Source organism: Lycorma delicatula, chromosome 7 (assembly GCF_047948215.1).
Source record: "Lycorma delicatula isolate Av1 chromosome 7, ASM4794821v1, whole genome shotgun sequence".
NCBI classification, from domain to species: Eukaryota; Metazoa; Arthropoda; class Insecta; order Hemiptera; family Fulgoridae; genus Lycorma; species Lycorma delicatula.
Window position 1 is genome coordinate 123432691 of NC_134461.1, and position 15523 is coordinate 123448213.

General features: G+C 28.0%; 1 protein-coding gene and 1 non-coding gene across 2 annotated transcripts in view; both read right to left on the reverse strand.

The window, feature by feature from the left end:
* Positions 1-710: 710 nt before the first annotated feature.
* LOC142328370 (uncharacterized) overlaps positions 711-15523 on the reverse strand; it is a 224982-nt gene continuing 210169 nt past the window's right edge. Inside the window, exons 3-5 of the mRNA XM_075372076.1 lie at positions 11807-11848; positions 4826-5015; positions 711-739 (exon numbers count right to left, since the gene is read on the reverse strand). Of these exons, the coding sequence (XP_075228191.1) occupies positions 711-739; positions 4826-5015; positions 11807-11848 (261 nt within the window). The remainder of the gene's footprint in view (positions 740-4825; positions 5016-11806; positions 11849-15523) is intronic.
* On the reverse strand, positions 1215-1296 carry TRNAS-GCU (transfer RNA serine (anticodon GCU)). Its single transcript has one exon. It is a non-coding gene; the product is annotated as a tRNA-Ser (tRNA).

Here is a 15523-nt window from a genome sequence, read left to right on the forward strand (position 1 = left end):
TCGCTTTATATGGAAGTGAAACTTGGACGATCGGAGTACCTGAGAAGAAAAGATTAGAAGGTTTTGAAATGTGGTGCTATAGGAGAATGTTAAAAATCAGACGGGTGGATAAAGTGACAAATGAAGAGGTATTGCGCAAGTAGATGAAGGAAGAAGCATTTGGAAAAATATAGTTAAAAGAAGAGACAGACTTATAGGCCACATACTAAGGCATCCTGGAATAGTCGCTTTAATATTGGAAGGGCAGGTAGAAGGGAAAAATTGTGTAGGCAGGCCACGTTTGGAATATGTAAAACAAATTGTTAGGGATGTAGGATGTAGAGGGTATACTGAAATGAAACGACTAGCACTAGATAGGGAATCTTGGAGAGCTGCATCAAACCAGTCAATGACTGAAGAAAAAAAAAAAAATCAAATTCTTATTGTCTTTAACTATATTGGTAGATTAAGCTACCTAGAGTCAGTTAATTAACCAAACTAAACAAGATTCTGTTTTAATTTTAACTCTTAGCATTTTATGTTTGTTAATGGAATTCTAATCAAATGTATTTTTCAATTTTTCATGAAATTTTGCAATAAGATTCCTTGCTATTAAAAACAAATAATTTAAGATATTGGATGAATTAAATATTAAAAGGCAGTGAAAAATAGTTTAGTGTACAGAAGTGCCTCGACCAGACAACTAACGATGACAAAATAGTTTTTTATATCTATGTATAATCAACATCACTTGCACACACTATAAAAGATGTATAAAAAAATTAAGCAAAATATAGATTTTTTTTTTAATAAATTGCAATTTAAAATAAAAGTAATACAAAAACATATATAATAAATTCATTTGCGAGAAAAATATTAATTGTTATAATTTATGAAGTAAATTGTAATTATAAGAATAATAAAAACTGCCAAGATTAAACATCCGATCTGTTACCTGATTTTTAAACACTTCCATTTTAGATTTATAAATTTTCATTGTCTGACAATATATATCGCTAGTCAAAAAAAATACCTGTGAAGTTTTCCAAACTAAGGAAAACTATACATACAATCTTAATAAATTAGTATTCATATAATGAAAATTTTATTTAAAAACTATGTTTAGTGATATAAAAAATTAAAATAATAAATTCAAATAATTTTTTTTAAACGACTGAAATCGAAAGACTTTTTAAAAAATTTACACTAAATAATTTATAAAGTAAAAAAAAATCCGACGAGGATGGGATTCGAACCCACGCGTGCAGAGCACATTGGATTAGCAGTCCAACGCCTTAACCACTCGGCCACCTCGTCCTTGAATCATGCAATGAAAAGATTCTCTATAACAGTATAACCTCTTTTAATGTTTCTATAAAACAAGTTACGTCGTCACGACAATCGAGAAAAAGAAGTCTTGAAAAATTATTCTATCAAAGATACGATTACTATCAACAGTAATTAAACTATACACAAAGACTTAAAAATAGCACAAAATTTAATTTTTAGTTTAATTTTAACAAATTTGTATGGTATGTAAAAAAAATTTAATTAACATTTTCCTTTAGATGTCACATTAAAAAAAAAAAAGTAATAAATACAACTGTATAAACAAAAAATATCAACACGTAAATCAGTACAGATTATTCCCTAATAAATTTCTGTACGAAAACTTGGAATCCTTAATTGATACTATGAAAAAGAAGCGAATTTCTTTCTGTGCACACTTGTTACCGCATGATAGGATTACTAAGAGAATTATCGATCGATTTTGGTCTTTAAAAAATCGGCCATTATGGATCAATGAAATTAAAGAAGAGATGCAAGAATTAAATTTGACTTACGAAGATTTACTTAATAAATCCGAAACATTAAAAGTTGTTATTAAAGATCCGAATACCAACTTTAAACTAAGAACTTTTAATTATACAAAAAAGGTTTATTCCGAAGAGGATCGTAAAGCAAGATCATTAAGAATGACTAAATATTGGGAGAAAGTGAAAGCTAAGTGCTTAAAGGTCAAAAGATCGCCAAAAAAGACTTGAATTATTCTGACTAAAGTGGTCCTTAGCGGCTTTAAAAGTAAAAAAAAAAAAAAAAAAAAAAAAAAAAAATACAACTGGAAGAATGAATAGTAGTACATATCATAACAGTAACTTTATATTATTTTTCAATTTTTTTAGGCTCACCAAAATGAGAATAATTTTTAAAACTATGTTGCCAGTGATGTTTATTTGATAAATATTTCTATTTATTGGCCACGAATCAGAGGCGATACAAGTGAAAACCTAGAGTAATCTACGAGAAAAAAACCAACAGAACTGTTCAGTAATTTCTGAGCCAACGGAAAAAAGATTCAAATGAGAATTTTTAAATCTGCATAAATAAATACATATTAAATCTACATAAATATAAGTACAGGAATTTTCTTCATATCCACAAAAAAAAAATGATATAGGTGTACGTGGATTTAAAAAAAATATTTTGAAAAAGGTGTTTTTCTCATTCATTAAAAAACAGAAAAGCTTTACAGATTATTAAAAAATTACTTTAACAACTTAATCTAATTTTTTTCTCATTTAATTTTCATTTTAATCTAACCTAAAATAAACATAAAAAATTCAAGAACGAGAGGAAAAATGTTACTGTAATGCGTCATACAAATAAAATTCACTGGTACTTCACAAAACTGTGGTAGATATAAATAAAGAAATTCTTCTACCCCAGGCAAACATTCAAATGCGTTGTAAATTTTTAATATCTGTAGTAGAAAAACAATTTTTATCCGTTTGAAATTATGTATAAGATTTCTAAAGTACATTTATTAATACATAAGATTTAAATTACTAAACTTTTAATTATTATTATTTTTAAATTAAAAAAGGTAAATTCATTAAAAGCAACTATTTTATCTATTTTGTCTTTTTTATCTTCTAAACAGTTCAAATTTTATTAATTAATTAATTTATTTTTTTTTTATAATTTTAAGCAAATAATATTAAATAAAAATTCATATACGTGAATAATAAAAAAATCTGTTGAATTGGAAAATTACGTAATAAAATCAAAACCTCTTCATTTTCTTTAATTTTCTGTTTTAAAAAAGGTTTTTTATTTTTTCATTACGAATGAAAAAACAAAAGACCAAGATTGACAGCGATTCAAATCCAGACTATCTTTCTGCTTTAAAAAAATATATATATCGTACAGAGTATTTCTAAAATGGGCTGGCTATACTTTTTCGGATTCTACTTGTAAAACTGAACAAAAAATATCCTTAGGAAAAATGACAATTTCTCCTTCGTTCTTCCCGTCCACAACTTTGTTATTTTATATATAATAATTTATATTTCAAGTTCGGATACACGAATGACATTAATATTTGGTAAGCGTCTCAGTAATAAGGTTTTAAATTTTAAAGGTTTTAAAAATGGCGGCCATGTTTATTTTTCAATCCATTATATCTCCATAAATATTAGTTTTATCAAAATTTATGTATGTTATTTATTAAAATATTAAGCCATTTAGTTGGAACAAAATGACATTTTACTTTTGAAAATCGGTTAACAAGTAGCCGAGTTATGACAAAAATTGATGTAATTATGTGTATATTTTTATGTCCTCCACTTTACGTTCAATTAAATGAAATATTAATTGCTTTTATTTATTGTTAATTCTAGTACTGCAAATTAGTATCAAAGAATCAATTAATAATTTTCTCACAATAACAGACCTAATAATTATGACACAACATTACATAAATTTTCTGCTATAACTCGATTACTTGTTAACCGATTTAAAAAAAAATAAAAGTCATTTTGTTCAAAATAAAAGGCTTAATATTTTAGTAATAACATAAATTTTGATAAAATTAATATTTATGGAGTTATAACGGATTAAAAAATAAACATGGCCGCCATTTTGTAATTTGCGAAGGTATTGAAGCCCTTATTTTTTTCTAATTTTAAAACTTTATTACCGAGATGCTTACCAAGTATTAATGTGATTCGTCTATCCGTACTTGACATAAATTATTTAATAAAAATAACAAAATGGCCGACAGGGGGAGAACGAAGGAGAAACTCCCATTTTTCCTAATGATATTTTTTGTTTAGTTTTAAAAGTAGAATTCGAAAAAGTATAGCCAGCCCACCATTTTAGAAAAACTCCGTATATAATTAATGATGTTTTAAAATAGCGTTCTTTTTTTATAATTAAAAAATATTTTTATTTATATTTTTAAATACATTTATGATAATTAAACATTTTTTCTTGTAACGGGAAAAGTAAATTTTTTCCTTAAGTGGCAGGATTTGTATTTTGTTGGGAGTAGTGTAAACGCGCCTCAGTATGGGATGGACACTTCATAGTCGTATAGGTATTATTCAATAATTATTCAATAATTTCTAAAAAAGATATTGTTAAAAACGAAGTGTCTAAACACCATTTTAATCTTACATTATAGACCCATACTAAAAATAAAAAAAGGTTATTTTATATTTCGAAGAACAGACGCCGACAAATCTTGTTAAAAAAAGTCATTGCTCTTGAAACCACAGCTATTCAATTATTACACCACCCACAAACGTTTTCAAAAAAAGCGTTTTCTTTTGTAGAAAGTAATGAAACACTAGAAAAGACAATAATAGCTAGATTTTTGTAATACAGTACAAATACACAACATAAATGACTTGTGACATAACGGCATTCAAACGTTGAAATCATTAAAACATTTACTGGAAAAAGATTATTTTTAACTATGGAAAAACTTATCTAAAACTGATAATTGAAATAATTACTTAAATAAAAGCTTAAATAAATGTGATTAATAAATATATTGACTTACCTAATGGAGAAGATGGTGGCATGACTTCCTCCCTCAATGAAACAGTTTCACCTTCTTGTTCCTCTTCATCCTCCTCTAAAAGAGGTGGGGCAGCAGGGGCACCGCCATCATATCCCCATCGTTGTCTAAACGCTTTCGCACCTCCATCTAATCGTACGCGTGGTAATTCCACAAACAATGCGTCTCCTATCTATAAAATTAAAGTTAAAAAAGACTTTAGAATGGTAAACTAAATTATTTTTTTTAGGGTGTAAAAAATTTGGTTTATTTATTGATAATTGTAAATGTGATGATAAAGTTCAAACCAGCTTTAAAAATTCTTTTGTATTGTGATTTATATTAAAAAAATAATTTGAAACATACAACATTATTTATTAATTTTTATAGGAATTTGAATGCTAGATCGTCTATACCGGCGTTCTATGGTGACTCTCACTTTCTCTTTTCTTTTTCCTGTTTAGCCTCCAGGAATTACCGTTCAGGTATTACTTCAGAGAATGAATGAGGATGATATGTATGAGTGTAAATGAAGTGTAGTCTTGTACATTCTCAGTTCGACCAATCCTCAGATGTGTGGTTAATTGAAACCCAACCACCAAAGAACACCGGTATCCACGATCTAGCATTCAAATCAATGTAAAAATAACTGGCTTTACTAGGACTTGAACGCTGGAACTCTCGGCTTCCAAATCAGCTGATTTGGTAAGACGCGTTCACCACTAGACCAACCCGGTGGGTTTTTCTTTGGTTGCTGGGTTTCAATTAACCTCACGTCTCATGAGTGGTCGGCTTGAGTTATCAAGACTACATTTACCGTTTAAGTTGTTGATGCGACTATAAATAAAAATATTAAACAAACAACAACTTATCTTGATCCCGCCTAATAAAGATAACACATACTGTAGGTATGTTAAAAAGCCTTACTTTTAAAAATATCAACATCAATCGATAATTAAATTGGTAACCAATATTTAGACCAATGTAATAAACTTAAATTAAAAATACAAGGGGGTATTTTTTAATAATTACATTTCAAAAAAATTTATAATGTATAAAATATATTATCAAGTAAAAAATAAATTTTAAATGACCTTTAAGAAATGTTGGCCGTTTCTATTTATAGATTTATCAAAAAAAAATCATCTACCTTTCATTTGTTAACAAAAAATTCAAAGATATATATATAAAAACTATCCACTAAATGTAATAATACGCTTTCTCATTTATTTTATCCTACAAAATAAATTCACTAAACGCCTACTAACGAAGGTACGATAAATCCACATAACAGTGGTATAGAAAGGATTGCCTACAAAAAGAAATGAAGGAACTATTTCTTAAACTGTAACAATGTAAATAAATGGAGACCGGATTATATGCAACATAAAAAGCTTGAAATATGCATGAAAAGTGTCAAAACATGCAACTTTAAATAACAAATAAATAGTAATTTTCAGTTTTTTTTTTTTTTAATTTCAAAATCAGCATCAATTAGTAAGCAGTTGAATAACATATCGATAAATAACAATTATTTAACATTTTGTTACTTTTGTATACATAAATAATCAGAGGTACTGTTCCGCAGCTGCTAAGAGCGCTCTAAGAACCGTGGAGCTAATAGGTTTGGCCGGCTACAACGTAAGATTTCATTTATTAACAAGGTACCCTACCGAAAAATATTGTAAATATACTGAAAATATGCATCACCACTAGATTTTAAGGAAAATATGCAATAACCCGTGAGAATGGGCTTAATATGCAAATGCATATAATGCGGTCTCTATAAATAAATAATAAACTTTATTTTTCTCAGTTCTAAAGTTACAATTAACTTACATATAAATTAATATTAATTACTATCGTTAGTAAAATAATACTTAATAATAATTTTCACTGTTTAACAAATCAAATAGTACTAGTTGTAATATATATATATATATATATATATATATATATATGTACTAGTTATAATAATAATATATATATATGTAATTAACATTTTGATAAAATTAGTAAAAAAAAGCACAATCTATAATCTAGAGTCTATAAATGCAAAAAAAAATAATGGAAATATAAAACAATTTCTATTTACACGTATTAAAACTGTAATATATAAATAACTGTATTATATAAATCTGTAAACCAATTAACTGAGAACGTAAATAATTCACAAATAATGTTACAATTAGTTAATTTTTAGGAAGTTAATTAATAAAGATATAAAATATCATAAACATTACAAGTTGTTCAACTTAAAGATCTATAACTTAACAGTTTAAATAAATACTTGAAAAAAAAGCTTAAATATTCACATCAATTTCATAAAACAGCAATCTGCTTATTTGCTGTGTAATAGTAGCACATCTAACTTTTTTTTTTTAAATACAAAGGAGATTCAATAAAATTTTACCCGGATTTACTGTTCACGTTTCGATAGATCTGCCAATATATTTACAAACTGAATTGTAATTTTTCATCCAAGTAAAAATATACAAAACCTATAAATGTTAATTTTGCCTCCAATCAAGTTTATCAATTCTCAGCATAGTCAAAAAAAGTTTAGCACAATCAATAATTGTCTGTTTGCCGTGCATTGGATTGGATACAAATCCAGATTGTATCAATTGTACCAATTTTATTCACGTTTGTATTAGCTGCTAGAGAAATTCTTATTTACTGTTAATTTCCTTATAAATTTTCGAAGAGAACATAAATGTTTCTTGAATATCATACATTATCTTTGTTGTTGACAATGTCCCGTTAAAGCCCATCACGGCTAAGAACGGCGGGGGGGGGGGGGGGGGGGGTGACGACCGAAATTGTCACAAGGTCTTCCCCTACGGGGGTTAGGATGTTGTTGACAATGACCACATGAATTTACCTTAAGTTTTTTAAATAAATTGTTTTCTTTAATTATTAATTTATTTGTGAATAAAAAATTACAAAATTATATAATGGATAAGATACAATCTTATCTTCAATCTATCATACCTTAATAACTAGGATTTCCCCAGTAATTCACAAAACTCGCACATGTAGGCCCTGATCCGGTTTTTGATACTAACTACAGTTTTACCAACTTTGTGTTCATATCAAGACATTTTACATCAATAGAAAAAAAAAAGACAAACAACGAAATTTTATTTTTTCCTGGCATTGTTTATTCATTAATAATTACATAGTGGAAAAATGATAAATGAAAAAAGTTAAAAAAAATCGATATTTACTTTTTTCTGTTCTAAATTTTTAACTCCCAAGAACATTTTTGGATTTCTCTACGCGTTTACCATGTTTGAAAGAAACTAAAAAAAAAAAAAAAACAACCAATAAAAAGTTGTTGAAAATCGTACAACCAATAAAAAGTTATTTAACAATTGGGAACTTCAGCCTTACATGACTGATAATGTTTACATTATTTTACCTTTTGACGATAAATTGTTATATTTATAATTTTTGTTTTTAAAATTCAAGTTATTAACGATATGTGAAGTAAATAATTATAATTATAACACATCAATGTTCCTGAGAATGGATTACTTATCCGAAAGCCTCGAACATATTATTAAAGATTGTTGGTAATTGGAAATTATGTAAATATATAAATACACAATAAAAAGTTAACTAAGATTTCTTATTTTTGGGGAGTGCGGGTGAATTAAAATGAAATTTTAGTTTATTTAAAAGATTAAATAAACCAAAAAGTTTTAAAAAATTTCAAAAATCTATATTTTTAAACTTTGATTGGCTCCCCCCTAATCCCAATATTGCCCCAAATCTTTTTTTTTTGGTCGTTTTCACTATTAATAAGCTTTTTTTTCTTGTTAAACCTCCGGGACTACCGTTAGGTATTGCTTCAGAGGATGAGATGAACGATTTGTAGCGTGTGTGAAAATGCCATGCCTTACCGGGATTCGAACCCGGCATCTCCGGATGAAAGGCCGAGACGCTACCACTCCCGCCACGGAGGCAGGCACTACTAATATGCCTAGAAAGACATAAAAAAAATCTGTTAAAAATATGCAATAAATAAAAAGCTGTTGTCGATTTTGTAAGGGGATTTTTTTAAAATTGGTGAAATAAACATTTCGCATGTACTGAGAGGTTAACACATAAATTTGGAGTTATGTTTGGAAAATTTTAAGAAAATTTATCCCAAAGAAACTATCTGTCCCATCTCTTGGAAATACTGTTCCCAAACTTCTCACAAATTACACCGTATACACGACGAGTCTCTGTACCAAATTTCATTAAAATGAGTTTACCCAGACAAAAGTTATTAAGCTTTACACAATATACGCCAACACACATACATACGAAATTTAAACCCAATTTTTTTTTGTTAGGGGGATCCCTGGGTCATCAAACGTCGAGAAGAAATACAGAAAACCCATACTCCATTTTTTGACTAACTATCAAACTTTCCTTCCTACAGCATAGCTCTAGACTTAAGATGCCAAGAAAATAAAATTGTAGATAAAGGAATAATTAAAAATTTACGGTTGAAACTGCAATACGCTTTTAAGTTGAACAATCTGTATTATTGCAAGAATGGTTTAATAATTATAGAGATAAATGGCTGTAGAAGAATTATTATTTATTCAATGATAATGAAGCATAATCCCTGACTACAAAGACATTTGTCCCTTCTTCCTGTGAGCATTCTTATTCTGGTAATAAAAAATAGATCATTTCATTGTCTGAGCCATTCTTGAATCGCTTTTTTGCCCTCCTCATTACTTCCAAACTCCGTGCCAATAAAAATCTTTGAGAAGACCAAACAAAAAATTGTTTCATAGTTCGCGATGGGGACTGTCAATTGGACAAGGCAACACCTCTCGGCCTGAATTTTGAATAGTTTCTTGTGACTTTTGTGCGGTATAGAAGTGGGAATTTCAGGAAGTCTCATAAAGCTCAATTTTAAAAATTAAGCTTTCTGCGGAAGAACGGTTTCCTCCTTAAGGCGGGTTTCAATTTACTTTCTAGTATATTACAATAGTATTCACTGTAAATTGTACATTTTTTTTCTCAATAAATTGGTCCTTTATAGCCCAAAACACAAGCAACATTTTACCGGTTGACGCATTGGTTTAGAATATTTTCCTGATGGAATCATTCCAGTTTCCATTCTATATTGTTACGTTCGGATTAGGCTCAAAGTGATAAATAACTGGTGATGAGGTTTCACCACGAGTTATTATGCGACCTTAAAAAAGTCTTACCACCATCCTATAAAAACCGTCGTTGAAGTTCCGTACGAATGTGAATTCGAATGGCTTAGTTATTTTCAGCTGACCGTCTCGGAATTTACATCTAACATGTTTTATGGTAATTCATCTTACAATAATAATTGCTACCCGCACTACAAATTTCACCGACTAACCAAATTTTAATGGGTCTATCCTTGCGAATAAAATCATTAATGCAATCTTGCAGAGCGCCACTCGAAACTTCCATCTATCTTTCGCTACAATGATAATCTGTAAAACTTAATCTGGTCGATTTAAACCGTTCGAACCACATATAAAAATTTTCACAGTTAATATACTTTTTACCATACTGTTTTAACATCCATAAGTGAATTTCGGTCGGTTTTAGATCTTAGGAAAATAAAAATCTTACCACAGCTCGATGCTCTTCCAAGATATACAAGCGGAGCCAACGATTTAAAATAAATTAAAGAGGTTATAATAGTGGAATTTTTTTTGAAACAGCTGATCTGATAATTTCTACTTCAGGAGTGCCAACGTGAACATAACACAGTTTAATTTATTTAACCCATCGGCTTAGTCTAGTGATGAACGCGTCTTCGCAAATCAGCTGATTTGGAAGTCGAAAGTTCCAGCGTTCAAGTCCTAGTAAAAGTTACTTTTATACGGATTTGGATGCTAGATCGTGGATACCGTTGTTATTTGATGGTTGGGTTTCAATTAACCACACATCTCAGATATGGTCGACCTGAGACTGTAAAAGACTGCACTTCACTTACACTCATACATGTCATCCTCATTCATCCTCTGAAGTAATACCTGACGGTAATTCCCGGAAGCTAAACAGGAAAAAGGAAACGGAAGTTTATTCTATTTAATATTTTTCCTCTATTGCCATTTGTCTCTTTAATTATTAAACGACTCTCGTATTATAACGTAAATTAAATATAATTATTACGTAAATGAAACGAATAATTAATATATTGAGTAAATGTATAATTTAAATTTACCAAAAACGGATTAACACAGCATAGAATACACAGCATAGTAGATATATACAGCATAGAACTCAATTTATGTGTGCTATTTTATCGTATGAAATCTAAACGCAATTGCAACCTGTAACTTTTCTCTTGTTTGTTATTATTTTAATTTTTTAGAATTTTTTTTTTTACATAAAATATTTGAAACTGTACATCAATAGCTCTGTTATATACCACGTGATTATATATATATATACATATATATATATATATATATATATATATATATATATATATATATATTGTCCCTATATATATATATATATATATACAATACTAAATAATAGGGACAATACAAAATGTCCCTATCTAAACAAGTGTAATGTAAAATAAGAAAGATTATTTTATTACCAATGGCATTTCTTGGTTATAAAAGAACTTTTAAAAAATTATTATACAAATGTATAATATGAAATTAAATGAAAAACACAGATTAAAATTAAATTTAAAACTACATAACAAGCAGAATTAAATTAAACACACTAAAACAATTAATATTAAAAAAAACTATATTTAAATAAATAAGTAAACTCGGGTAAAATTCGGGATAAAACAGAATCAATTAATAAAAATATATACAAACCAAAAAATTAATGAAATAAAATCAAAGCTTAAAAAAAGGAAAAAAATATTGAAAACACAACATACAGATGCATGCTAAAAAAAATCAAAACAGAAATACAAATGAAAAAAAACACACTAATTATGTAATCATTTTCTTAATAACAAACCTTCATTCGATTTCTCAGACCAAAATAAGTTCCCGGGAAAAGCTGCAGAAAAAAAGTATGATTTCATTTAGAATTATTTAGTACGTATTAAATTTAATATTAATTTTAAACATATAACTTGTGAATTTTTAACTATTAAGTTGAGAATAACATTTTTTAATTGAGTTTAATTCTTTAATGATTTCGAGATACTCGAGGAAGTTCTTATATAAAAATTAAGAAAAGATTTTGGAGTAATCTATAACTTTTCGTTACTTTAAAATTAAATACCTATTATAACTTTAAATAAATCTAATTCTTGAAAATTTTATTTAATAAAGTAAGTTTTCGATTAACGTCGTTTCATACAAACGACCATTTCTTTTGTTTTACAAATATTTTGAATATGTTTCAATTAAAGTTCTACATATTTCAGTATTACATCGTTTATGAAAAAAATAGCTTTCCGAAAAATATTTCCTATTATGAATATCAAATATTAGAAACGTCCAAGCAAGTTTCATAATTTCAACTTCCAAAAATATTTCACGTATACCGGAATTAATAAATCAATATATTTAAAAAATATCGTAAAATCTTAAGGAAAGAAGGCAATATAAAACATTTTCCTCAAAGGAGGCTTATTATCTTTTTAAAGGCATTTCCATAGCTCATTCCCCTATTATATATATATATATATATATATATATATATATATATATATATATATATATATATATATATATATATATATATATATATATATATATATATATATAATATAGACATATTTTACTTAAAAATATTATCTTTATTAATCACTTGGGTTAACCAGTCAACTATACAAACTTGTAAATTAAATTCATTATGATTCACTTAGAATTCTCAAAGCTTTTTCAGGTGACAATACACATTCACACAAAATTGTGTGCATGAATGTGTACTGTCTTGTTACCTGAGGAAACTTAGAGAATTCTAAGTGAAACGTAGTGAATCTAATTTATAAGTTTATATAGTTGATTGGTTAACCCAAGAGATTAATAAAGATAATATTTTTAGATAAAATATATCTTGTTATATTTAATTCTATCCAATCAAGAGTTATAAACTTAAATAAATTACATTTAAGTTAATATGTATATATATATACGGAACTAGAAATTAATTAAATAAGGGTTGTCAGGAAAGCTCCAAGATGTTACAATGAACTTAACGAAGTAAAAATTAATAAGAATATTGGCAATACTTAAAAACAGATTGTCAAAATAACTTGTTTTGTGATAGGAGAATATAAATTAATAAACATTACTGTTTTCTTGAACGTAACTATGATGAACGTTAACACTTAAACTAACTAATCGTATATAACAATTATTATTTTCAATAAATCTTACAATTATTTTTACATAATATTAATCTAAGAGTAAAAAATAATAACTTTAATTTAATTGAGATATCGATAGGTCCAACCACACTTGGATAGAAAAGTGATCAGACAGTTAGATAACAAAACAGTGGGGAAATAACAAACGAAGTGGATAAGAGAAATGTAGATACATAGATAAATAGATAGATAGAGAAAGGGAAAGAGGGAGAGAGAGAGAGAGAGAGAGAAAGCATGATAGGGAAAGAGAGAAGCTAATCGGTTTGATTTTACGTTACACTATAACGTAATATTTAAAACTGTTAAAGCAATAATATTTTAACGCCTTACAAAACTTAATAATAAGCCATTAAAAAAATAAATAAGTATAAATTTTAAAAGAAAAAAATCCAACCTGTAAAGAAACTGAAGAAGCAAACGAAGATCGTGACGGGGTTATCTGTATATACGTATGGAATCTGTTATGATTTTTTGAAAAATAACGACGTCTCCTCTGCCAGTTCTTCATCATGACTGACTGACTGACTGACTGCAGACTAAGGTAGGATTAGGCGATGTTACAACCGACCTACAAGGTCGAAGAATATAATACGACGCATTGAATTAAGACGGGATGAGTAACAAATAACTTCCAAGCCAGCCGACAACGTAATAAAATAAAATAATATAAATTAGGTGCGTGTGAACCTAGAGAATTTTCTTTTCTATTTTATGTTCTTTTATTTACAGACCTTGATGAAGGTCACATAAGTTTAGATATACAATATGTAGACAAGAAGTTAAATAATTAAACCATTTGATATTCATTTATATCGGAAGTGGAATATTCTCAGAAATACTTTCCTTTGGTAAAAATATATATATATACATATATAATAATAAAAATAAAAAGTTCAATGTACTTTAAGAAATCAAAATTTTAAAATGGATAAATAGAAAGAAATTAATACATAAAACAATTTAAACGACTAATTAAATGGACTATTGATAATTTTAGATAGATTATTTAAAAAATAAAATACAGTATTATATCCATGAGAATGAGAAAGATATGAATGAATAAAATACAGAAAAAACTTTTTTATAAATGAATTTTTTTAATATTTTCACTAAAAGAACATTGAAAAACAAAAATGAAAGTGTTTTTTTTCGTGCATCTCTTAGGGTTGATCGTTAACGTAATTAAAGATCGGCAATTCGATATAAAAAATAAATTATTGATTAATCCAGTTAAATTATTATTGTTTTTTTTTTTAAACACAATTCGTTAATTTACAATCTGTTACAAGAAAGAACCAAAGTAAATACAATTACAAAAAGCGCTTGATGAGGCGTTTCTCTTCAATGAATCTCATCAATAAAACGTAAGGCAATAGTTTATTTATATAAATTCTCTTGAACAGATTTACTTTATAAAAAGTGCAAAGTTCGTAAAAAACAAACGAAAAATCAAATAATATTAAAGGACAAAGAAAAAGAAAAACAAAACAGTTACATAATTTCCTTATTAAAGGAAATTAGGCTCTTCAACAGGCGTAGAGAAGATGCTAATCACTTGGTAGATAGATATCGTCTCAACTCAAGAGTCACTCAGAGTACCCCACGTCCAACCCGCGAAGGCGTTTGAGTCGCCGGACATCCTTGCCCTTGTCTAGGAAATTCAGCGCTAGAGAGTTGTTCATACGATTACCTAGCCGTTGTTTGTAATATGAACCGAATAGCTTTATTTCCTCACGAACGTAAGGCAATTTCAGACAGCTAAGAATTTCTTCGTTCTGTGCCAACCACGGCGCCTCTGTGATGTTTCTTGTCAGCTTATTCTGAAAGCGTTGTATAACACCTCATGTTGCACTTCCTCGACGTAGCCCACAGCTGTATACCGTACGTCCAATTCGGTTTCAGAATGACCTTGCATATTAAAAATTTGTTGGGCATAATTAAGTTACTGAATCAAAATTCAGTACGCATTACAGTAATACGACAATATATTGTTCTATTAATTTATTTCATATTATTCTTCCAATAACACAACACTGTGAAAAATTGAATTACAGTTACTTAATGGTAGATAATCGGGATTAGAACCCAAAACCTTCCGTATGAATGACAACAATTTGTTATTATTCCGAAAAAAAATATCGGCCAATTATTGAATTATTAAAATAAAATAGTAAATAGAACGCATTAAAAAATCGTTGATGCAAATTACGATATCGTAATTTGTATCTAGATTTTAATCTATATATATAAAAATGAATGTTTATCTGTCTTTATGTCTCTTATGCCTTCCTAAACCGTTCATCCGATAGCGATGAAACTTTAAGGAATGGTTGGACGCATGCCAGGGAAGGTTT